A 23,010-nucleotide genomic window follows, 5' to 3' on the forward strand; every position below is an offset into this window, starting at 1 on the left:
GGCCCGTCCTCTCAGTCGCCCCCCCCCCCCCCCCAGGACGAGACAGGACGTGTGATGATGCTTTGTCACCTCGAATGGGGCATTTTGACACTCTGGAGTGCTAAAAGCAGGAAACCAGGGACGACTGCAGCGTCTGGTTCTGGCCCAGGAGGACCAGCTGCTGAAGAGATTCTCCTCTGTGGAGGAGGAGGTCCTCCGTCAGGTTTACGGCGGTGGGCGGAGCTTCCTGGTTTTGTTCTTCACTCGCTCACCTGTGAAGGTGCGTCGTTGCCCCTCTTGAACTTTACTGCGAACGTAAGACAAGGGTCGCTTTGTGGGCCGGCCTTCCTGCTGCTTCAGGTGAACATGCGATACTGGTGAGGTGGGTCGGACTAGCTGGGACTCTTAAAGGGAACCGGGCCCAGGTCCATGCTGCTGTTGGTTCCGCTGAGATCCTGCGCTGATGTTTGGGGGTAGAGCGTTGTCTCTGAGACGAGGAGCTGGCTGGTTCCGTCCTGCGGTGGAGGACGCTTCTGACTATACCAGCGTCAGGTTCTGCAAAACCCGAAACAAGGTCAGGAGTTCAGGCTTAGGGTGGGAAGCCTCTTCGGATTTATTCGCGTTTTCCTGCAGAAGCAGGAATGTTCAGATAAAAGGGTCCAGAGCAGAGGAGGAGCTCGGGTCAGTGTGGCCCGGAGAACATGCGAGTCAGCCAAACCCAAGACACGTCAGCAAAAACAGAACCACAGAAGAAGAAGAGAATCCCAATAGCAGATGTTTACGGCTTTTAACGGCATCTAAAACGGCAGAAACCCAAAATCGTATCGACTCACATCTGAACGGAAGGAAAGTCCAGAAAGTTCTGGGTTCAGGAAATGTTTTTGGAGCTTCACAAAGAAAAAAATAAAAGGAGCAACAACACAGAAAAAAACGACATTCATCCAGGAAACAAAACCCAGGAGTAAAATGAATCCTCACAGTGGCGCCGTTTCTCGAAATGAATTTCCCTCTTTTATTCTTTTCCCGTTTTCATGCCTCGGAGTAAACCGGATCTTCTGACCATTCATTTCTGGGATAAAGTGCGACGAACGAAGGATGAGTGGGTGGAAAAAGAAGAAAGAGAAGGAGCTCGAAGGAGCTCACTAAAAACCTAATTTCCCATCAGCCCACTCATCACCATGATCAGAGGATGAGACCTCCGGTCTGACCAGCACCAGAGGAGAACCAACCAAAGGTCAGAGTCGGATCTGGAGGCTGACCTGGACTCTCCCTCCCCCCCGAGCGAGGCCACAAAGCCGGCCTTCATCGCGGTCATCCTCCGGCCTCTTTGAGGGCCGATCGTAATTCTTGACGTTCCAGAGTGTGGCTGGACGCGTTCTGCCCTCGGGCCGGCATTAGCAGGACGGGCCAGAGGTAGGTAGCCCGGGTCAGACCCGGGTCACGCCCCTCTGATGTCACAGGAAGTCTTTGATGAGGAGGCGGCAGCCAGTGAATCCCTTTATTATGATGACCCGACCTCAGAGGGCAAAGAGCAACACGTGCAGCAAGAAGACAAACTCTTCTTCATGGGTTGTCTTTAAATTTAAACGCTGCAGTCTGAACAGGTCGTCCCGACTGGACGTCCCGACTGGACGCTGCATGAATCCTTCATTCCCGTATCCTCAGATTCTTTCATTAAGTTTCTCCAATCGTCTTCCAGAGGAGCCAAAAGCTCCCGCCTTTCCAGGTCACATGGCTGCCACACCCAATGACGCACCTGTTCTCACTTCCTCGTCAGCTCTGCAGCCAGCCTGAGGTGTTTCCATTCCCTCCTCTGACCTACTAGAGGTGGAACTGGACCCTACCTGAGCTTCACTCTGTTCGCTGGCGGAATCTTTTCCTACTCCGGCTCGGATTGGTTTTCCGGTTTGGACTCTGCAACCAGTAAGCCTTTGGGTTTTACCTTTCCACTGTTTAGAAGTCTCTGAACTGAAGTTCAAATTCTATTTATCAGCAGCGGTTGATCGTTTTTAGCACGTTAGTAACCAAAGGTCAGCGCAGCTAGCATGGCTAAAGATGCTCACACAGGAAGAACAAACCGGGATGTTGACTTTCACCTCTGAACCGTTACAGAAACGATACCGCTGTTTTATTTTGCTGTATCTGTAGTAGCAGAAATATATTTGTTAAAATGTGCTTGACTCCTACTGGACAATCAAAATTAGAAAACCGATGGTGCGATTCATAGCAAACAGCAGGGGGCAGCAACACGCCGCACCTGAAGGAACGCCAGTATCACCTGTTGTCACCAATACTGTAATATTTCACTGTAAGTACTTCACTTTCTGTACTACTGGTTTCATTATCAGGTTTCACACGTGATGAAAGTATCGCTAAGCTCAAAGGGAGTCGGTGGCTGGCTAAACGTAGGCTAATGCTAGCTAAATTCCTAAGATAATGCCATCAAAGATGGTGGAAAACAAAACAACTTAATTGGTGTGGGCTGCAGATATGCTAATGTTAGCTGCAGTGCCGTCTGCAGACTTGCTAATGTTAGCTGCAGCGCCGTCTGCAGACTCGCTAATGTTAGCTGCAGCGCCGTCTGCAGACTTGCTAATGTTAGCTGCAGCATTTGACAAGGTCTTTCCTTAGGGGTAACATGCTAATGTTAGCTAAGGTGTTTGACCAGGCATTTCATCAGGTGAGACATGCTAGCTGCAGTGTTTGACAGTTTTGACTGCAATACTTTTTAAAATAATTAAATGTCTTTCCGGGATAACAGTCCTTTGCTACATTCTTTGTCCAAGTTTTTGTCCTGTCGTGGTTCATTTGAGGATAGCGGTACATCTGACCCTCCGTTCCCGACGCCGTTGTTTTGTCTGCTAACAGCCATAGCATGAATGTCACCAACCGACAGCTGACGGCCTTTGTCTTCGGGGGCAGCAGCACTTGGCAGGGAGACGTTTGCCAACATAAGGACAGCTGAACGGGCGGGGGGGCAGATTGAGGTCGGGTCTAGACTATAGATCTATGGTTCCGTCCTCTCTCTCACATCTTGGATCACAATGAGACCTGTCTCAGAATGGGCCAGGTTCTCTGATATGGGCCCGGCCTTCCCGCCAAGGCTAATTGATTGTCGCTAACCGTCTGATCAATAAATCGGAACTGAGCGCTGGGGCCTGCAACGTGAACTCTCCATGGTGAGGAGGTGGAGAGAATGACCGTTGCTGCTCGCTAGCGGTGATTCTTGGCTAACATGTTAGCCGTATTGCTCGTCTGGACCGTGTTGTCCTTCAGATCGCTCCCTCTCTCCTCCTCCGTTCTTTGTCTAATCATCCCCTCTCTTGTTCTCCTCTCTGCTGAGGCTCCTTGCCCCGAGGCTATTTTCCTCCCATCCTCTCTCTAAGAGAATAAAGAATTCCTGTGGCAAAACCAATCAGTGGACGCCCCCTGTAACTGGTCCCCAGCTGAATGTGCTGTCAAATTAAAGGTGAAGTTTTGTCTTTTTAACGGCCTGGATCTTTCCTCAGATCTTTTATGGAGACCGTCTCCTTCTCACAAGCTTAATATTATTAAATTTAAAGCACTATCCTTTTTCTTTCCCATCTCAGAAACACATTACTTCAGGGTCCATCCGTCACTGTTCATTTTGGACAACATGCCGCCCGACCAGAAAGTGCTGTCTTTTGCATTTTTTGGTGAAGGGGGAATCTTTCCACCTGGGCTTTCAAACTGGAAATGGATTCTACCTGATTTTGTTCAAGTGGAAAAAGTAGCACATTAAGATTTCATTAGAAAAGAATCAAGAAAGCAAATGTATGCAGAGGAGGCGTGCGTAGAACAGCGCTATCGCTGCTAATATCGAAAGTACAGCACATGCTCTGTCATCAGAATCAAGAGTGAGACATGATACTGTTATATGTGTGTGTGGCTTAAAACAAAAACAAAATCTGTATTCAATTCAGTCAAATCAGTCGTATAGGGGTTCGATATGAACCATCATCAAAAATGTCTTCTGGATCTGATCCAGAATGAGGTCAGGAAAAAATGGAGCCAGGTGAGCCGGACTGTCCAGCTTCAAGGTGTGCGCTCTACTGACTCTAGCATCCTATTAAGTTAGCATGTTATATTTACGTGCATATATTAGCATACTGGTGTTTCCCCACAAGGACGACATAACTCGGATATTTAAACAGAAAAAGAGGAGATAGTTTATTTTGAAATGTACAAAAGCTATATACACCCTCACTCTATCACACACGTAGTAAAAGCAAAAGGTAGCATATACACAACATTTTAAAGGATACTTAGAAATTCAGCAAACATAATAAAAGAGGAATTTGCGTCAAACAGAATTTTATTTTCAAAGTCCCCTCCTGGACTCCTCAGTTCATCCAGAGCCCGGGGGGGAGTACGGGGGAGGCGGTACAAGTGTGTTAATTAGGATCGGATCTCTGCTGAGAACACAGAGGTACTTGTATATTCCTTTAGAGAACTCTCATCAGATACGCGGGTTCATGCGCCCTGAGCTGCTAACACCCAAGAATATCCTTGTCCTTCCCAATCATTCATCCTTGAGAGACGAGGCCGTGGAGAGTTCCTGCTTCTGATCCGGAGGGCAAAGAAGGACGTCTGATTCTTACAGCGCCGTCCCCAAGAGCTCAGGCCGTGATCAAAAAGACCTTAATATTTCTGGATCAAAATGTTGTACAACCACATGTTTAAGCTAGGGCAGTCATTCCTTTCAGCGCTTTGTTTTCTGTGCCAAAACGTTTTGAGTCTTGACCATGCATTTTTGTCCCGTGGTGTTTGTTCGCGGATAGTTTTTAATCGGAACAGACGAGCATCAGTTCTAATTGTGCTTTGTTTGGTTGGTCTGAGATAACTCGGTGCTTTCAATCAATAGTTCACCCAGAAATGAGCATCCAGTCATTTTCTACTTCCCTCTCTTGCTTATGTAAAGTTTAAGTTTTAATCAGGATAATCATGCAACACTGCTTTGATGTGGAACCGCAGGAGTGTTTTGTGGAGAAACCACATAATGACTCAAGTTTTGTTTTTGGATGAACTATTCCTTTAACCGCTTGAAGGTTTGTTGGTGAAGTGACAAGATGAAGACGATGCAGAAATAATACGTCATTAAGAAGATCTTGAATTGACAGCTCTTATGTTGGTGTACCTTGGACAGCCTTGGCTTAAACATCAAACGTCTATATCATAGCTTAAAGCAAGTACCATACAGCATAATCTAAACACGTGAAGGTCTTCATGAGAAAATATCATCTTATCTACATCCCGCTTCCGCTTTCTGGAAGATCTCGTACTAAACTTGGTGTCTTCAGTACGAATCTGAACTGCATTCAGGGCACCGCTTATTGAAGGGCTTATTGAAGGCCAGCAAATACTGAACGGCAGTACCCTCTGCTATACTTGTAGGTAAACTGTATGGCTTTTTTGTCCTTGTGACTACTTATTCCTTTTAATGCAACATAAGAATCTGAAGCAAATATTGCAAGATAGGCATTCCTACGGACAATGAAAGGACGCCATGAAGTCTATGAACTGGCCAGTTTTGCATTGTTGCCTTCTTGTGATGTCCATTTGTTCCTGGATGGTTCTGAATGGGTGAATGGCGAGGTGTCGGATCACTTTCAGCTGATCATGTTGAGGAACTTGCTTTCTTCAGCTAAAGCGGTGAGCATGGAGTTCATGTCTCCGATGGCCATGTTGCCGATCCCCGCCGGTACAGACGCCAGTGTGACGGAGTTTCGGGGGGTGGTGAGACGTGACGAGTTCTGGGAGAGGCTCTGCAGAAGGCCAGGACTTAGGGTTCCCGACATTAGGCTGGAGTGGTCTCCGTCGTCTAACATGGTGTCGAAGTCGATCTGGGCGTGTTCTGGCCCACCAGAAGCACTCGTGGAACCGTCCGCTGTACTGCTGGAGACCTGGTTGACTCCTGGTGAGGCCATGTTAGCAGCAGCATTGCCATTACTAACAGTAGCCTGGTTGGCACAGGGGGACATGGGGGCATCAACGTTGACAGACGGTGGCTCAAACATATGGATCTGACCTGTGTAGAACACAGCCAAGTGTGGATCTTCAGAGTTGTTGTGGGCTGTGGATCCATTGGGCCTCTTTGGGCTCGCCTCTGAGGTGCAGGTAACCCGGCTGGGGCTCGGTTCAGATGCCTTGGGTATTCGGTTTGGTTGCATCATGCTCAAACCCGCGTACTGTCTGGAATTGGGCTTGAGTTCTGTAGAAGGCCTGGGTTGTAATATTCCCCTGCTTCCATTGAGGTTGTTGTGCTGCTGAGAGAGAATGCTGTAATTTTGCTGTGGATCCCCGTGGTTTCCATGGGAATACCCAGTATTCTGCGTCCTTGCTCTGTAACTGTCTGAATTTGCAATACCAATCAGGGTTGGTCTCATACTCGTGCTCCCAGACATAGAGTTTGGGACGGCCTCTTGTCCAAACCCTTGCTGTGGACTCATGTGCTCACTATAGTTCACATTGTTTCCTTGCCTCTGATGCGGTTGGTGGGAAAGGTTTGTTACTCTCTGGCTGTTTTGGTTCACATACCCCTGCAAAGGCATATTTTGACTCAGAGGCACTACCTGCTGGTTGCTCCCCAGACCCTGACCTTGTCCTGGGAAGGAACCAAAATTGTGCCTCTGCTGAACAACAGCTAGGTTCCCCCTAAGAGGTTGCTGCTGTTGTTTGGAGAGCTTGGTTGTGGCGTCCACAGTCCCTGAGCTCACCTCATTCCACTGTACTGGCATATTGTTCTTGTTTTCCAATGGTGCTGTGAAAGTCTGGTGGGAACCACCGGGAGCCAGGTTGCAGGTCTGCATGTCCTGACCAGATGGAGTCATTGTGGATGCCACCATGGCCATCCTCCTCTGTGCATAAAATGATGCTGGTGGGGCCATGCCTGGCTGGTAGCCCTGAGTCACATTGTTTGGATGGTGGTCCACTTGCCCAGAGTTGTGACCTGAGGGGCCAGAGTTCTGGGACCTGAGGTACTGGACGACATCATCTGGAAGCATCATATCATCCTCCCCATGCTGCTCCCCCCCAGTCATCATCCCGTCTACTGCCATGTTCTCCATGGCTACATTCTCAGAAATGCTAGGCGGTCTGGGGGCGAAAGGGTATCGTTGGAGGCTGCCATCAGAGCGGGTGTATCCTTGCATGCCCAGCATCTGGTAGCGTTCTGATGGACCGTTCATAGGGTTCATGTTGTTCATGCTGTTATAGCGCTGAACCCTTGGAAAGGAGACATGGTCCAGTGTGGAACGACGCACTGGGTCACTGGAACGGCGTGGAAGGTTGGTGGGTAACTCGTGGGGCATCATGCTCCGTGTGCCATACCCGCTATCACTGCATCTGCGAGGTACAGTTCCAGACGGTGGCTGATGGAATGGGCGTAGTGATCCTTCCTGGGAGTCGCTGTACAAAGCCATTCGGGTCCTCAAGCTCATTCGATCCATATTGGGAAGAGGAGTGGGTGGCGCTCCCCCAGTGGCGGCAGCGTACTTTGCTTTAAGACGATAATGCTGAGCTGGTGTCAGACTGAGGAGGCTTGGGAGGCCTCCTCCACTGATGCCCCCACCTCCACACTGGCTGGCCTCGCTGGAGCGGCGAGATAAATCGGTGGAGATTGGGTCGTAGGAGTCAGCAGAGCTGATATTGTTGTGACGGTTGACACCGAACGGGGACGCTTCGCTGGAGCGGCGGCTGGAATAGCAGGGTGAAATGCCAGAGGAGCGCCGGCTCATGGTGTAAGCTGAGCTGTTGGTGCTGGTGGTGCTGTCGCGGCGCTCATTCAGTTGGTTGAGCAGAGTTACTTCACACAAAGACGGGTCGGCCATACGTTGATACAGACTTGAGTTGTTCATGATGTTGGAGCTGTCCAGGATTGAACCTGGAAGAAGAGAAGAATGTTATTACATCATGACCAAGAGCAAATCCAGCGTGTTTAAGGTGCGGCTGCTGCTTTTACTGATTCTCTGTAACACAGATGGTCTTGCTCGTTTAATTTGGGAGTTACGGCGGCCTTTCAGGAATTTAAAAGTGTGTTTTGCAACAATGAACCGCTTTGTTCTACGCTTGAAAACCTCGTCGGTCCACCTTCCACGCTTACCGACTGCAGGTATGGGAGGCAGCTTCATGCTGTTGCGTTGGCCCTGCAGTGGTTGCGGTGCCGAGTTGACCCAGGGGCAGGAGTCCCTCACGGTCTTCAGCCTTTCCTTTTTGATGTTCTCAAGTTTGATGGTGATGGCGCCGCCGTGGCCCACCGCCTTCCTCAACTGCAGCCCCACCCCAGCCTGTTGTCCCCCGGCGGGAACAGTGGAGTCAACCATGGGGCACTCATCCTGGGCACTGAGGTCCCCGAAGCTGCCCCCGCTGTGCATGGCCATCTCTACCCCGCTGTCGTTGTTGTTGGCGCTGCTGAGAGGCGACGGCTCGCTGCTGCATGATGAGTGGCCGCCAGGACTGGACTGATACGTCTGGAGGGGGGACGGCAGCGAGATTAGTTTCCTGCTATTCTACCAAACTTCCAAATGAACAAAATAACATGAATAAAATAAGTCTCATGTGAACTTCAAAGAACCTCCATTATGTATGCTTTAATATTAAATAATTACAGCAGCTAAAAAAGATTCTGATTGTACTGGTGTTTTGTAATAACTAATCTATAATCTGATCAATTATACACGAGTTTGATTTATTTAGAAATAATACTACAGATGACGAATGAGTTCCGTGAGATGCAACCCAAGACCGAAAAACGAGCTAAAGTCTTGGCACGACATTGGCGTCACTCGTTCAGCTAACATGCTAAACGGAACGAGCATTCGATTAATAATCGGACTTCTCCTGCGGCAGGGGCGTGCCACCAATCACACGAAACATCATGCAGGAAAAAAAAGATTCAACATCGTGCAACAACGTGGCGTTAAAAATCAAACATGGCGGCACATCTCTAGATGGGAGCTCACCTCAGTGAAGTCTGTCCATTAGGTAGGTTAACTTGAGAAGAAGCAAGTTCAAGCAAGGGACAGAGTTAGAAAAGATGCAGTAGCTCAACGTTAAAACTGTTAGTAGAAAGCAGTGAGAACGCCAGGCAAGGCGAGAGCTGATGGCAACTTGCTGAATGGAAGGTTTGTGGTGATGGATCTAGAGAAGCTAATTTAAATGTCAAAGATGAATGGAACCACAGTAAATCAATGAGAGCCAATTAAAAGATGGGAAATGACATTCCTGTTCTATTTCATGTCGTATCTTGGCGCATATGATCGGGACCCACCACGGAGTTCTCTGTCTTTATTGACTTGACTTGCAGACAGTCCTCCACGCCTCTGGAGGTGCTGTTGACCTCGATCTTGCCGTCCACGTTTCTGCCACCGAGTTTGGAACCGGCCTCGTTTTCCCCGTTGCCTTTGGGCGGCTGCGGCCTTGGAGGGGCGTCGCCACGTTGCTTCTTGGTGACGTGGGCTTCGGGCCCGTGGACCGTCTTGACGTGCTTCCTGAGGGAGCTGGGGTCCGTGTAGCGCTTGGTGCAGCCCGGGATCTTGCAGACGTATGGTTTCTGACCAGAAGAAGAATTTAAGGTTCAGCGACAGCTGCAAAAACACGTGGATGAAACCGGATCCAGAAGTCGGAACACTTTCATTGTTCTCGTTAGATATTTGTTATTTGGAATGAAAGTTAATTCCAGTCTTTGGTCACTGCACTGGGAACATGGGGGAACTTGAACGCCTCGTACGAAGTGAAGACTGTGGATGTTTCATAAGTCTGAGTTTAACAGTATCATTGTTCTTTTATCCTTGAAGATTTATTGTATGTTTCTGTTGTGGCTTGATCTGGACGCTATTTCCTGATTGATCGATTTGAATGACGGCGGCGGAGGTCCGCGCTCAACGAGTGTTTTCTAGCTGGCATTTAAAAGCTCATGAAAGTGAAAGAAACCCTTGGTTACGTTTTAAAGTGCGGCCCTCAGACGGACGGGTGATCGTACCTCATTCGAGTGCGTGCGGTTCTGGTGCTTGGCCCGGTCGGACGCGTTGGAGAAGGCCTTGTTGCAGCCTTCGTGCTCGCACACGTACGGCTTCTCCCCGGTGTGGGACCGGAGGTGGGTCTTGAGGTTCTCCAGGCGGGAGTAGGCTTTGGCGCAGCCCTCAAACTGCAGAGAGATGGAAACAGACGGTGATCCGTCGGTCCCACACGGAAGCAAGTCGTGCTATTATGTGAAGTATCCGAGCGAAGTGTGAGGTGTGGTTGAGCGCTTTCTTCTGGTGAGCTCTGAGACAATGAGGAGTCTCTCGAGCCTTTGTGTGCACTTGTGCTCTACAAGCTGTAATCTGGCATTCCCTCTGAACAATCATGGTGAATGTAAACGCCTTTGAAACTGAAACAGAATCGAATTAGACGGGCTCAGGGGTCGGAAGGCTCGCCGTTCAGAGCGGAGACTAAGAAGATGCATGTGGGATTAGAACAGAGACTCTACCGCGTGGTCTTAATAAGGACCCATGGCCCCTCGCTTGTCTGCAGATTTTAATTACGCGCCCGCGCTGTCAATCAGGTCTCTTTAACTCCTTCACCAGTCGGCGCTTTGAATGCAGGCGCCAGAGCCCGAGGAAGCTTTGAAGCCACGCAAACAGACCCCCGATTTTGATCTTCAATAAAACCGCCATGATGTATCAAAATGAGACGCGTCGCTGGTGCTCATCGCATTAAGACACGTTTTTAAAGCGGTCCAGTGTCTGCTACCGAGGCGGACGGACATCCGGGTCCTGGATCCACTTGGTGGATCGGCTGCTAAACCTGTTCAGAGATGTGTTGTAAATGTAGTGCACGAATATATACATTTATAAAGATCAGAATCTTTATGATGTATTATAATAAACGGATTGGGTTTAGGCTCTGAGACTTTGAATGTTAAAACTGTTTAGAGAAGGGACGTTCTAACAAATAAACTATTGGCATTATGGGACATGTAGGATCGTTGAGCTGCGATGACTTTAAGTTACGATACAGAAAACCCAAGTGGACTTCACGCAGGTCTGGTTCTAGGAGGGTTCAAGCCTTTGTGTTGATGCAGATCGATCAGAATGAGCCCGTCGGTGTAAGGTGGCGTTTCAGGTCTAGAGACACCGGTCGGATGTCCCCGTTGGCGACCCGGACCGTTCCTGATCCCTAAACGGCCTCTCCCGGGTTCTTACTGTGCATTTATGCGGCTTCTCCCCCGTGTGGCGCCTCATGTGGACCACCAGCATGTACTGGGCCTTGAAGGGCTTCTGCTCCCGCGAACACTCCTCCCAGCGGCACACGAACTCCTTCTTCTCGCCGTGGATGTGGTCGTTGTTGATGTGCTGCAGAGACAAGAGACTTCTGGTCAATCCTCAGGAGGTATCGCAACGGCGCTCCGGAGGAACGTCAAAATAGCGCCGCTTCCTGTTCCCGCAGGAAGATTCTACCTCTCACGGTCCCGGGCGTTGTGACTGATGCTGCCATTCGTTACCGCTGACAGTTATGATGCGTCAGTCAACAGGAGGCGAAGGCCGTAAAAGCGCTGCCTGTTTGTTCAGCGCGCTGGACTTCCTTAGATCCCATTTAAAGTGAGCAGGAAGAGGCTTTCTTCCATTCTTCTGGGGGACAGGAAGTCTGTGAACCCCATGTTTTCCTGTGACGCTCGGGAGTTTGCAGTTTGACCTGAGAGTTTTCTCTTTGTGCTGATCAAGTTTCTCTGCAGAATAAGTTTCTATTTCTTGAACGGTTCTTTCGCCGATTGATTAAAATAAAAAACGGACAAGTGAAACCCTGAATTTGCTCGGGTACGTTACAAAAACGTCTGGATTTTTTCATTTTTTATGAATTTGATAGAAAGCTGAGACCTTTTAGAAAAATGACCGAATCTCCACATTGATTCACCAAACTCATGACCAGATCATCACGGTCCTACTTTCATGCTCATTAACTTCTAGACAGAAAGGTTCTCGCCGAGATCGATCACTTTGCATGGCGATGAAATAATAATCAAAGTTTAAATCTTTATCCAGATCAGCACCAGGATTCTGTCCATCCAGTTTTTGTGCGAATCTACTGACGAACCTTCCAACCAACAGACGCGTTGAAACGGTCGCGCTCAGTCGCGGCGGTATCGCAACACGTAAAACTGCGACACGCCCGTGCTTCAGCGTTTTCACCCGTTGCTGCTGGAGACGCAACCGCTTTCATCAAACGGCTTTCTGCGGAGGCGCAAACTCGTTTCTCTACATAAACACTTAAAAACTCCCATCCCGTGCACCACATGCAAATATCCGCACACCCAGAGGAACCACTTTGCTTCCTGAGGACGTCCAGTCCCACAACGCTCCACTTCTGTGGTCGCTCCTCCACCAGAAAAAAGCTCTGTGGTGGAAGGTTCTATTCTGGGTGAAGGAGGAGGACTGAAAACAAGCAAAGCCTCTATTTTCAGGTTACACGCTACTGTACATCCATAATTTGGGGATTACTTATTTCAACCCAGAAAAACCCCCCCACAGATGTGAGCTCGGGAGTTTTTCTGCTTGCCTCGGACAAAGTTGACAGAAAGCAGAGGCCGTTTAGAAACTGCAGATCAAACCTTTATTAGTCCGCTCGCTAATCCTGGCAAGCTCCGGCAGAGACTGTGCTTTGGGAGCTCAAGCCAGGGCAAAGTTCTCAAAGGTAACTCCTGGTCCCGGGTCTGCGGACCTGACGCCGTACCCCCATCCCACCGCTCTGAGATGCTAATCAGAGCGCACAAAGCTAGAGCAGAAGTTGGCCTGGGAAAGGGGGGGGGGATCAGGAGGTTCCTTAACTCCAGAGCTTCTTGCATGACGATGGATTTACGGTTGGCCCTCTGGGCTTCGGGGGGGGGGGGCTGGGGGTGTTACTGGGAGTGAGGGGTTAGGGGTTAGGGGTCATGGTGCTGAGGGGTTGGAGGGGGCACAGCTGCAGGCCTTGGGCTTGAATTTGGCGAGCGCTGGCGGACTCATTAAAGTAGCTTGTGTCGGGCCAACAGGAAAGGATCAGTTCCAGGACAGCTTTCTAAATGGACTTAATCTGGCTGGATTTAAACTCGTCTCCTTACACAACAAGACGTAACGGCATATTTGGGAAGGTGCTTCCAAAACGACGGCGAAAACTAAATATCAAGAGTATCGTAAGAAGTTTTGAGTCTATGGGCTGTAAAAAATAAAATAACATAAAATAAAAAAACTGAAAAGTAGTTTGGTTTTCAATGATTTCTAGAAGTTTGTTTAAAAATTATTATTATTAGAACCAAAAATGTTGAGAGACCATTATGAATAACTTTATCGCATATTGATATAGAATCGTGTTGCTCAGGGTGTACCTGCTAGCTGTGTAAGTCTCTGGCTGGCTAAGTCGTTAGCTGTCTGCTAAGTCTCTGGCTGGCTAAGTTGTTAGCTGTCTGCTAAGTCGTTAGCTTTCTGCTGAGTCTCTGGCTTTCAGCCAGTCGAGACGGTACAAACAGCCACAACGATGAGCCTCAAACGGTTCCTCAGAAACCTGTAGGCGGCGCTGCAGCCCATCACTCACATGGACAAGTTGGTCCTGGGTGTCGTACTCCTTGGTGCAGCCCTCCCAGTGGCAGTTGGTCTCGTATATGGCCTCGGGCTCCTGCTTGCCCTCGTCCTTATCCAGATCCTCGCTCAGGTCCAGAATGCCCCCGCTGTGGTCCTGGAGAAAGAGGGACAGCGGGGACGTTGGACGTCCTGTGAAGCACGACGAGCTACGGCTTGTTGTGGGCAATAAGTTTAAGAAGCTTTCTGTCCTCTTATCTGTTGCTAATGAGTTGGCGCTTGATCTAAATGCGTGACAACGCCGCATGTCATTGATTAGAGGCACTATTTATTAATCAATATGGTGAAGAGTTAAAGCTTTAGAATCTCCGAAGCTGATTAGGATCTTCTGAAAGTTGTTACCTGAGAGGAGGGTGAGATGGGAAGCAGAGCCTCTGCCTCCGTCTTAACCTTTGACCTCTTGGTGGTCAGCTGGTTGACCGTGCTGCTCACCGCCGGGTCTCCACTGGCGTTCTGCAGGAAGAGATTGCTTGAGGTGGGGGGGGGGGGGGGGGGGGATACAGTAGTCTGTATTTGTCTTTCTGAGGCGGCGGACGTTTGTCGTCCGCTGATCCCACTCGTAACAACCCACCCACTCATCCGTCCAGTCATGGATCCAGTTCGTTAAGCCGCCAGATTGCACCACAGCGAGTGGCGATGGCGTCACAGAGATAGCACGCAAATGTTTTCTGGCTCCGTGCTGAGAGTTGCGTGGAGTCCTGGTTGCGCCAGGCACCGCGGCCCATAAGTCAAACCGGGACCCGCCGCCGAGACTAAACAGTTTAGACTGCTTTGTGATCGCCAAAGCCGCACAAAAATATGAAAGAAGAGGAGTTATTACCCCCGGTACAGAGGGAGGGGGCGGGGGGGGTTAGTAGTCAGGGGGCACTTTGATCAGCCGACTGATTCTGGAGAGCGACGGGGCTGGTAGGGCGCTAATGGAGACGAAAAGAAAGGATGTGATGAATTGTTTCATTGAAGGGGTCTAATATTGGAGGGGGGGGGTCTCCTAATCCCACCCAGACGCTGCCGTTTGTCGGCCTTCATGATTCATTCAGTTGGCTGGAAACCAAATAGGAAATATGGTTCTGATCACCGACTAAGTGCGAATGGGGGGGAAAAAACACAAACGCATCCTCATGGATCCCGTTAGTGTTTGAGAAGACGGCGTGCAGAAAGGATGAGTGGAAGTTTACATTAGGCGTGTCTGCGGAGTGTACAGAGGACTGATAAAGGGAGGAGGAGGAGGAGGAGGCAGCGCAGATGGAGCTGGGAGGGAGACTCCTGCATATTTCCGACCTGAGACAATTTACTAAATCTTCTTCTTTTGGGATAACTGGTGAATCTGGGCCGCGGGACTCCAGACAACGAGCCGATCACTTTGATAGGCTTAAGGGAACGAGGCTTAGTTCCATTAATCAGCAGCACATTAATTTAATAGATTCTATGTTTGTTTTCATTGCGTGTTTTGGGTTTGGCTTGCAGGATTGTGTTGCGAGGACAGAATGCGTTACGTTTTGTATTGGATGCAGGTAGAGGGGCGGAGCCATGGTTTAAAATCCCTCCTTTTTTGTAACAAAACTGTTTTCTTTTACATTTTAAAAATCATTTCCCTCACTAAATCCTGTTGGAGCAGGGACTCGTCTTCCTGAATCGGCGCATACAGGCTCTTTCCTACCTGGTTCCCCTCCGAGTTGGAGCTGTTGTGGGAGGCGGCCATGGCCGAAGCGTTGAGGGTGTGATGGCGGGCGGAGAAAGAGGACGGCGTTGGCTGGATGAGCGGCGGCATGTGCCCGAAGGCGTTGAGGCCTCTCTGCTGGGACAGCAGCTGCTGATACGCCACGGGGTTGATGTGAGGAGGGAAGCTGAACGACGGGCTGAAGGTGAAGAAGAGACGTGAGTTCATCGGGAACCGCCGTCGACCCTGGACTCGTCTCCTCCGCGCGTGCGGCGCGACTACCTGATGCCTCCGACGGACAGGTGCCCGTAGGAGCTGCTGGCGGCAGAGCTGGACCGGGAGTTGTTGATGTAGGCCACCAGGGAGTTGGGCGAGGTCCGGATCATCGTTTGCAGGTCGATGCTGGCGTCGGACAGCGGCGAGATGGACAGCGCCCTCTTCCTGCTCAGTCGGGGCGTCAGCCGTGGGCTGGAGAACCGCGACACTGGATGGAGACGCAGCGGGACATCAACGGCGTGCTAACGAGGGCCTGCGTAGAACCCAGACCTTCACCGGGAGGTCACGGCCATGCTAGGCTACGTGCTATCTCCCACATCTCTCTCACACACTCCCCCTGTTTAACATTCGCATCCTCTTATGCATAATGAATCATTCTCTGTAATTACCGCGATAGCGATCGCTCGCCGCTGTACAAGTTAAATGGAGGCAATTTAAACAAATTGATCTCAGAATACCATTAAAAACAAGGGTAGGGTTCACGGCCCGCCGCTGGACCTGCTGGCTGCACGACTTTCTTATTCTTGTGGAGGCGAGGCTCGTTTCCCAGGAACTTTAGTTTTCCATACGTGCTGCTGATGTCTCTGTTTTTTTTTAATTTAACGTAGCTCCAGAGGCCGAGGCCGATCGCTCGCTCGGGACCGGCAGGTGGCGCGTTGAGGTGTGACGGGACGGAGAGCAGCGCTCCCACGTGACCCGCTCTGCAGTCGTGTAATCGGGTCTTAAAGCAGATATTACCAGAGGCGTGAGGGGCAGGAAACTCATAATGGGCCCGTCACAGCGCACCTCGCCACAGGTTTGCTGCCTGTCAGCCACTCCGCTGTCGGTGTGAAACCAGCCCCGAGTCGCCGCCCGAGGCCAAAGGGCTCCGGGTACAGTGCCAGACCTGCAGCCGTAAACCGGGACCTCGCTTCCAAAACGATTGTTCGGAGGTGGCGAGTCGTAAAGCGGAGGCGTGTGTGCCGGGTAAAAAGCCCCTCCGGGAACTTAAGATGACGGCTGAGGGCCTGGAAGCCGCAAAGAATGGCGTCTCCGTCTTCGTTTTGCTGCTTGGGGCGGAGTTCAAAGGGGGCTGTGACAGGAGGGCGGGGCTAAACGTATGGATCAGATCAAGTTAATTACTTTATGCTGAGCTCTCAAACGTTCAGAATCTCTTCCCGGATTCTTTCTCCACGGATTAGAAGCAGCGGCTGTTGAACGTTGGCGGCTCGGACTCGCTTTAGATCGGACGGGCTGCTGCGCTCCGATCTCGTGCTTCCGGCGTTCGGATCAACGAGGACGGAACGCTGCGGCGCCGTCTGATCGGCAGCGCTTCACTCCACGCCACTGCTATGATTAAAGTTTTGCAGTCGGGCACTCTTGCTGTCTTAATACTCCCCTTCATAAAACAGGAAACGGGCCTCCTCACAAACCTGGCGGCATGGCGCCTGCCTCACCCTTCTGGGCTCTGATCCCAAAACGTTGCCCTGCAGCGCCGCCGTCGAACCACAACCTCTGCTCCGAGGAATTCCAACACCCCCCGGCAACAAAGCTTCAGCGTCGACGGCACTGGGACGTCGTCGGCCTAGCCTAATTTTACCTGGAACAAAAGGAACAGGACTCTCACCAGGCTCCTCTAGGTGGCGGGTATAATTGGAGGGGGGGGGGGGGCAGGTTCCGGCAGGGAGTGAGAAAACAGATGTTGCACAGGCCGCTGCGGCGTGCGGGAATATGGCGTGTGTGGGAATGCGTCGTGGGCTGGGTGTAATTGTGGGATCTGGATTTATATAGAAGGTTGTAATTACAGGCGCTCCGGCGCACATCGATACTGCAGAAGGAAATATATTAAAAAGGAAGGGAGTGCAGAGTGTGTGTGTGATTATTTTAAGCATTTGCCCGTGCTGTTTTAACTTGGTGGAAAATGAAAACGCTTTAATTGGAGGGTTGTGCTAATCTCCACCAGCAGCTAGCGCCCACAAAAAGAGTTATGAGGTAGTCCATCATCGTTATCAGGACGAAACGGGCATTTCCAGAGAAAACAAAACCTGCAACTTTGAATTTGTGATCACGGATGACCGGTTTGTGAACCCGGTGGCCTCGTCTTGAGTTCACGTTATTGAGCCGTTAGCTGAAGCTAGCTGAAGCTAACGGCTAGGCCGGCGGACGAGGCGCTGCTCGCTCTCTCGTGTTGTTTTGTTTTAAAGGGAGATTTTCTCAGCGATTAGTTTAGATTTGCATTCGTGAGTATGAGTGTGAGCACACAGATAGGAATTGAACCTTTGACCTTGTTGCTGTGAGGCAACAGCGCTACTCACTGCACCACCATGTTAACCAGTTTCAGTATGAATTGGGGGGGTTTGGGGTTGGATGAATGCGGGGATGCTTCCAGGTGATTAAAAATAATTGCTTGCTGTAAAAAACAGTCTGCAACAACCTCAGCGGCGTCCTCGGGGGATAGTCTTTGGCTTGTCAACTCTGACCTTGTCTGGGGTGACGCAGTCCTCCACGTCCCACTGGACGGGGGGCTGCCCTCTGCTGGTCGCCCCCCCCGAACACACCACAGCTTGAGTTTGTGCTAGTTCGGGCTCGGGGCCTCCACATCTCGACCCCGTCCAGCCCCCTTCAGCTTGGCTGGAGTGGAAGATGTTGACTTTCCCTCCTAAGTCTTGCTAATACCAACTCTGTGAATTTTAATAGCGAGGGGGGGCTGGCTCTGAATCCTCCATGAGCCCCCAGTGTCCAGTCTAAAGCCGCCGTTGTTCGCCCGTGCGTTTCTGCACACACGTCCAGCCATGAGCTCATGAACCAACATAGTTAAGTGTTTGTGTAAGCAGTCCGAGGGTCCCCCCCCCCCCCATCAGGCCCATCGATCCCCCTCCGCCGCATCAACACTACAAACTTTTTCTTGACCAGCGTTTGCTTTGGCCGCTGCTTTTGTCCTGGGAGCCTTGCCCCCCCCCAGGCCCTGTGATATTCCTCTGCCCACCCAGCCCTTACATACCCCCCCCCAAACAAACATCCCTCTGAATGCCTCCCAATGTCAAACACCGTAACGTGATCCGGTTATACCCGGTTGGCGTTGATGGTGATGATGATGGCTCCAACATGGATGCGCAATGCTCCACCTGCAGAGGTGACTGTGCCCCCCCCCACCACCACCACCGTGGCAGACATCAGTCTGCTCTTTCAGGCCGGTCCGGCACCAGACTTTTGCGTTTCATCTTTTGGACGCCGTTAGTCACTTCGCCAAACGCTGCGGCGCTGAACGGGACGGCTGAGGGATGGCGGGGGTCTCGCAGAAAGTGTAGACCTCCACCTCAGCGACGCCCGCTGCGCTGCCTTGCCCGCACTTGTTTGACAAGGCTGTTTACTCAAACAGCCACAAGCCTCCTCCCCACACGGCGTCCACGCTCCCCACCCCCCCCCCCCACCCCCCCCCCCCACCCCGGCAGCTTTTATTTAGTGTTCCTCCACGCTGCGAGTGATGTGGTGGCGTTCGGGCCACTCCGCCAGGCCGGAGGCTCTTCGAATGCGGCCTCCAGACACAAAGAGCATATTGACCGAAGCGGCCGACTAATGGTCATCGCGGGCAGCCTCAGGCCCGAATCAAAAGCCTCATTTACTCCCGAAGCGTGGGAGGAGGAGCGGCGGCAGAGGGTGGTAAACATGGGCTCCGTCCTCCGCCGTTGGTTTTGGAAGGCAGTGCAGATAAAACTCGTATTAAAAATCAATTTATGCACAAACATTCAACAGACCCACCGCGAAAACTGGAAGCCCTCAGTGAACCCACAGTGCGTCTCCTCACCCGCCTCCCGCCGCTTTCTCCCCGTAGATAAGTGACTGCTTAGTTACGGTTGCAGATGTGTGCTGGTGGAAAGGTTGTGGACACGCACGTCAGTAAAGGCTGTGTATTAACGTAAGGATTTAATGGAGGACACACCATGAATTTATCACCTGGGCACAAATCTTATTACGGCTTAAGGAGGGACGGCCATGGGGGAAAACGAGCCAAGACTGGGTGAGAGGGTCCTTTTAGTCCACCTCGGGGGGGGGGGGGGGGGACACCACATCTTCTGTCTTTTGTTGGTTCATTGGTTCATCGGTGAAATGTTACTGTTAGAACGTCCTCGGCTCGAGGGGGAACCTTCACAGCATCCAGTTAAACCAGACTAGGGTCGAAAAGCAGCCAAGTTACGCCACCATTGCAAGCTCGTTAAGGACGCTAGCTGATGTTAGCTTCAAGAGCTAAAATGTTTACGGCGGTGAAGAATTATTCTGGTCCTGCTTGGAAACGTCGACACCCTCAGGAACGCCTCGCGTTACCAGGTGGTCTGGGTCCGACCCACCAGATGACCCGACCACTGAGCGGGGTACACGTAGCTTTAATTTATTTAGCATCAGTGGATACGACTAGATGTTTCCCAGAAGTTAAAGGAGCGCCGTCACCTCTGTATTCAGGATCGAATGAGCGCAAAAATGAAATTGGCCGGTCGACTTGGTTGCAAACGCAGAGCTAGCTTGTTTGATTAGCTGCTAGCTGCTACAGGGCCTCTGGATAAACAGACTGCGAAGGCCCGGCTGAAACGCTCCGCTGCTTCTCTAAGTCTTGGCTGTCTGTGGTGTGTTTTTCGCACATTAATCACCTCCCTTATCTGACATGCCGACCGAAAGGAGCAGACGGTGCTAAAGCAACAAATATTTACCCTCAGTTTAATATGCCGCTAAAGCTAATACAGTCTTCTAGTTTCTGAAAACGGATTCATCAGGATTCGGTGAATTGGTCATGACAGTTTTCGTTTTTGTGTGGAACATTCCTTTAATTCCCCGACTCGCCGGGCCCTTTAACGGACACACAGGATGTGTTTTGTTGCCTGCTTCCCATGATAACAGCAGAAACACCTGAAACTCTGTCAGAACGAGAGACTCGATGGCAACACATGTTTTTATGAGCTGCAGGCCTTTGGGGCTTTTAGTGTTAATGCACCCTCTGCTAGCCGTGGGCCCCCATGCTACGTGCTAGCTTTGATGTGGGAAAAGTCGTCCATGAAGAATAAGACGTCGGTATAGACACGCCTGGTGCTGAGAACAAAGGACGCCACGGCTGTAAAACCCGCTGCTCCTCCACCAGCCATGGAAAACAGGCTTTATCGTTTTAGTACAGTTCATCTGCTGGATCTGATTATAGATTTATAATATGGGAACATTTGTTCTGTTTGATTAGACTGAGGTCACTCGGGTCAGATAAGATCCTACTGGGTGTAAAAAGACGACCTTGAGACTTCAAAAGGCCTCGTTAGACCTGAACAATTCTGCTTTAGCAGTGAACTTAGCTAGCAGCTGCTAGCTTGCATAATTAGCTTTTCCTATAGAATTCCAAGATTCTGCGTGACCGACCCGAGTCCCGACTGGTTCTGTCTCGTCTGTTGGTTGGAACTGTACCGGCGCAGGACGGCGTTTTATCCTCACCGTCAACGGGGCTGATGTAATCCGGTAGATGAGCTGCGGCCGCCGCCGCTGCCGCCGCCGCCGCACCGCTCTGCAGCAGCAGGTCACCGTAGGGGCTTCGCTGGCTCGCCATCAGGTGGTAGTACTCTGTGGGGTTGGCCCCCGGCGGAGGAGGGGGCAGGCTGAACAGGGCGCGCTCCTTCAGGTGTTCGTGGGTCACTACAGGTAGGACAGAAATAGCACAGTTAACCAATGAGCAAAACCCAGCTCCAGTCCAAAGGCCGTCACCCGTGAGGTGATGCTAAACAAGTCTGATGCAAAGACGGATCCAGTTGCATTGCCCCCCCCCCCCCCCACGACAGAACGACGAAGACGAACGCTGCGATTCAGATTTGATCTGGGGGTGCGTCCCGGGGCGTTTGATAAAAAATGTCTGATGTCTTTGAGGCTTGCTGGGTTATGGGAAAACATCTCCAGGGAGTAGGGGGGGGGGTCGACATTCCTGCTCTCTGGTGCTGGGAATGCATCGAGTTCGACAGGCTGAAGTCTGAGAGCGCAGGTACGCACACACGCACACACGCACGCACACTCCTAATGTGCTGCAGTAAAGCCGGAGACTGGTTTACCTCTTTCCTACGTCTGTGTCCCCCCCCCCCCCCCATATGGGTGAACGGAGGGGAAAGGGGTTGATTAATATGCATGCTAGTGCGAGCCGGGGAAATGGGGGTTGGGCTGATTGGACAAGGTCCAACACATTGGGGGGACAAAAACCGCGGCCTTCCCCACCTAAGCTCACACAAAACCAGAAGTCCGGATCCATCAGGCTCTACCGGGCCGCGGCAGCCGGCCGGACCGAAGCCCTCGGCTCGTCAGCCCCGCCGCCGCAGCTTTTAATGTGACCTCACGTCTGAGCGCAGACGGGCGAGAGACGGCGACTAGTAAAACGCTTAATGAAAAGCAGCAATGTTTTCCAAACGCGACACCTTTTTTATATCCTGCAGCGAAGCCGTCTATTAGAGCTATTCATTTTACACATTTTTGAGGGCGCTAGCTGCGTAGCGCATAGATTTACAACTCAATTAAAGTTCTCAGAGGAAGATGTGAGTAAACAAAGTGATTTCAGACAGTTCAGGAATTACAGCCATGCTAATGACTGTGGGGGCCGTGCACTGGCACGCTAACATTAGCTCATAGAATAACTGCTGCACGATGAGCTGGCGTCTGATCCGGGGCGTACCCCCCGCCCCCCCCCCCCCCCCCCCCCGGCCCGCAGCCAGACGGGATAGGCTCCAGCAGACCCGTGACCCACACGGCGGGTAAATGGCTGATTGCTGCGGTTGTCTCGTCTACAAGAGAATGGATGGATGGAACCTTTAACCGTTAGCTCAGTTAGCATGCTAAGATGAAGGGCATGCCATTGGTTCTGCAGAGACGGGAACTCGAGTCCAAATCAGAAGTTTGTACGTCATGTTGAGTGTACTTTGCATTTTAAATTTTTACTGTTTTGCCTTCACATGAAAACTGAAAGAATTGTATTTTTTATTTTTTTTTATTGCTGTTGTTCTAGAGGGAATCGAGTGCAAATTAAACCCCGACTCCAGTGATGGTGCAGAGCCGCGTTTAACAACAAGACGTCTAATTCTAGGTTATTATCATAGCATTACAGAAGGGGTCATGCTAATCTGCACCTTCCTGGTGTCCCATCAGGTTCCCACATGTTGCACAGACTGTTTCATGTTCTGCAGAGCGCCATGCTTCCCTGCCACTTAGTGACGGCACCTCTTCCGCATCGCTTCTCCTGAAACATGGATGGGGCAGAACTTGCCAGGAGCCTTGCTTGGTGATTTATTGGTGCAGGTTTGCGGCTCCGACCCGTCGTTTGAACACGCGAGGCGAGGACAGCTCTGTCATCGCGTGAACTCGATGGCTCGGGGGGTGCCGTGTGTTTGCCTGCGCTAATTTCCAAACAGACGCACAACGTCAGCACGCCGCACACGCACAAATCACCAGAACGCACACTCGGCCAGAACCCCCAATCGCGGCTGGTGAGAGCTTCGCCTCGGT

The 23,010-nt window shown here is 51.1% G+C and overlaps 1 protein-coding gene across 1 annotated transcript in view; it reads right to left on the minus strand.

The window, feature by feature from the left end:
- Window positions 1–5,609: 5,609 nt before the first annotated feature.
- gli2a (GLI family zinc finger 2a) overlaps window positions 5,610–23,010 on the minus strand; it is a 47,100-nt gene continuing 29,699 nt past the window's right edge. The window contains exons 4-13 of the mRNA XM_068746138.1: window positions 20,968–21,165; window positions 15,529–15,730; window positions 15,247–15,445; window positions 13,932–14,042; window positions 13,546–13,686; window positions 11,184–11,333; window positions 9,980–10,144; window positions 9,269–9,550; window positions 8,102–8,468; window positions 5,610–7,882 (exon numbers count right to left, since the gene is read on the minus strand). Coding sequence (XP_068602239.1) covers window positions 5,610–7,882; window positions 8,102–8,468; window positions 9,269–9,550; window positions 9,980–10,144; window positions 11,184–11,333; window positions 13,546–13,686; window positions 13,932–14,042; window positions 15,247–15,445; window positions 15,529–15,730; window positions 20,968–21,165 — 4,088 coding nt within the window. The remainder of the gene's footprint in view (window positions 7,883–8,101; window positions 8,469–9,268; window positions 9,551–9,979; window positions 10,145–11,183; window positions 11,334–13,545; window positions 13,687–13,931; window positions 14,043–15,246; window positions 15,446–15,528; window positions 15,731–20,967; window positions 21,166–23,010) is intronic.

This window comes from Brachionichthys hirsutus, chromosome 12 (assembly GCF_040956055.1).
Source record: "Brachionichthys hirsutus isolate HB-005 chromosome 12, CSIRO-AGI_Bhir_v1, whole genome shotgun sequence".
NCBI classification, from domain to species: Eukaryota; Metazoa; Chordata; class Actinopteri; order Lophiiformes; family Brachionichthyidae; genus Brachionichthys; species Brachionichthys hirsutus.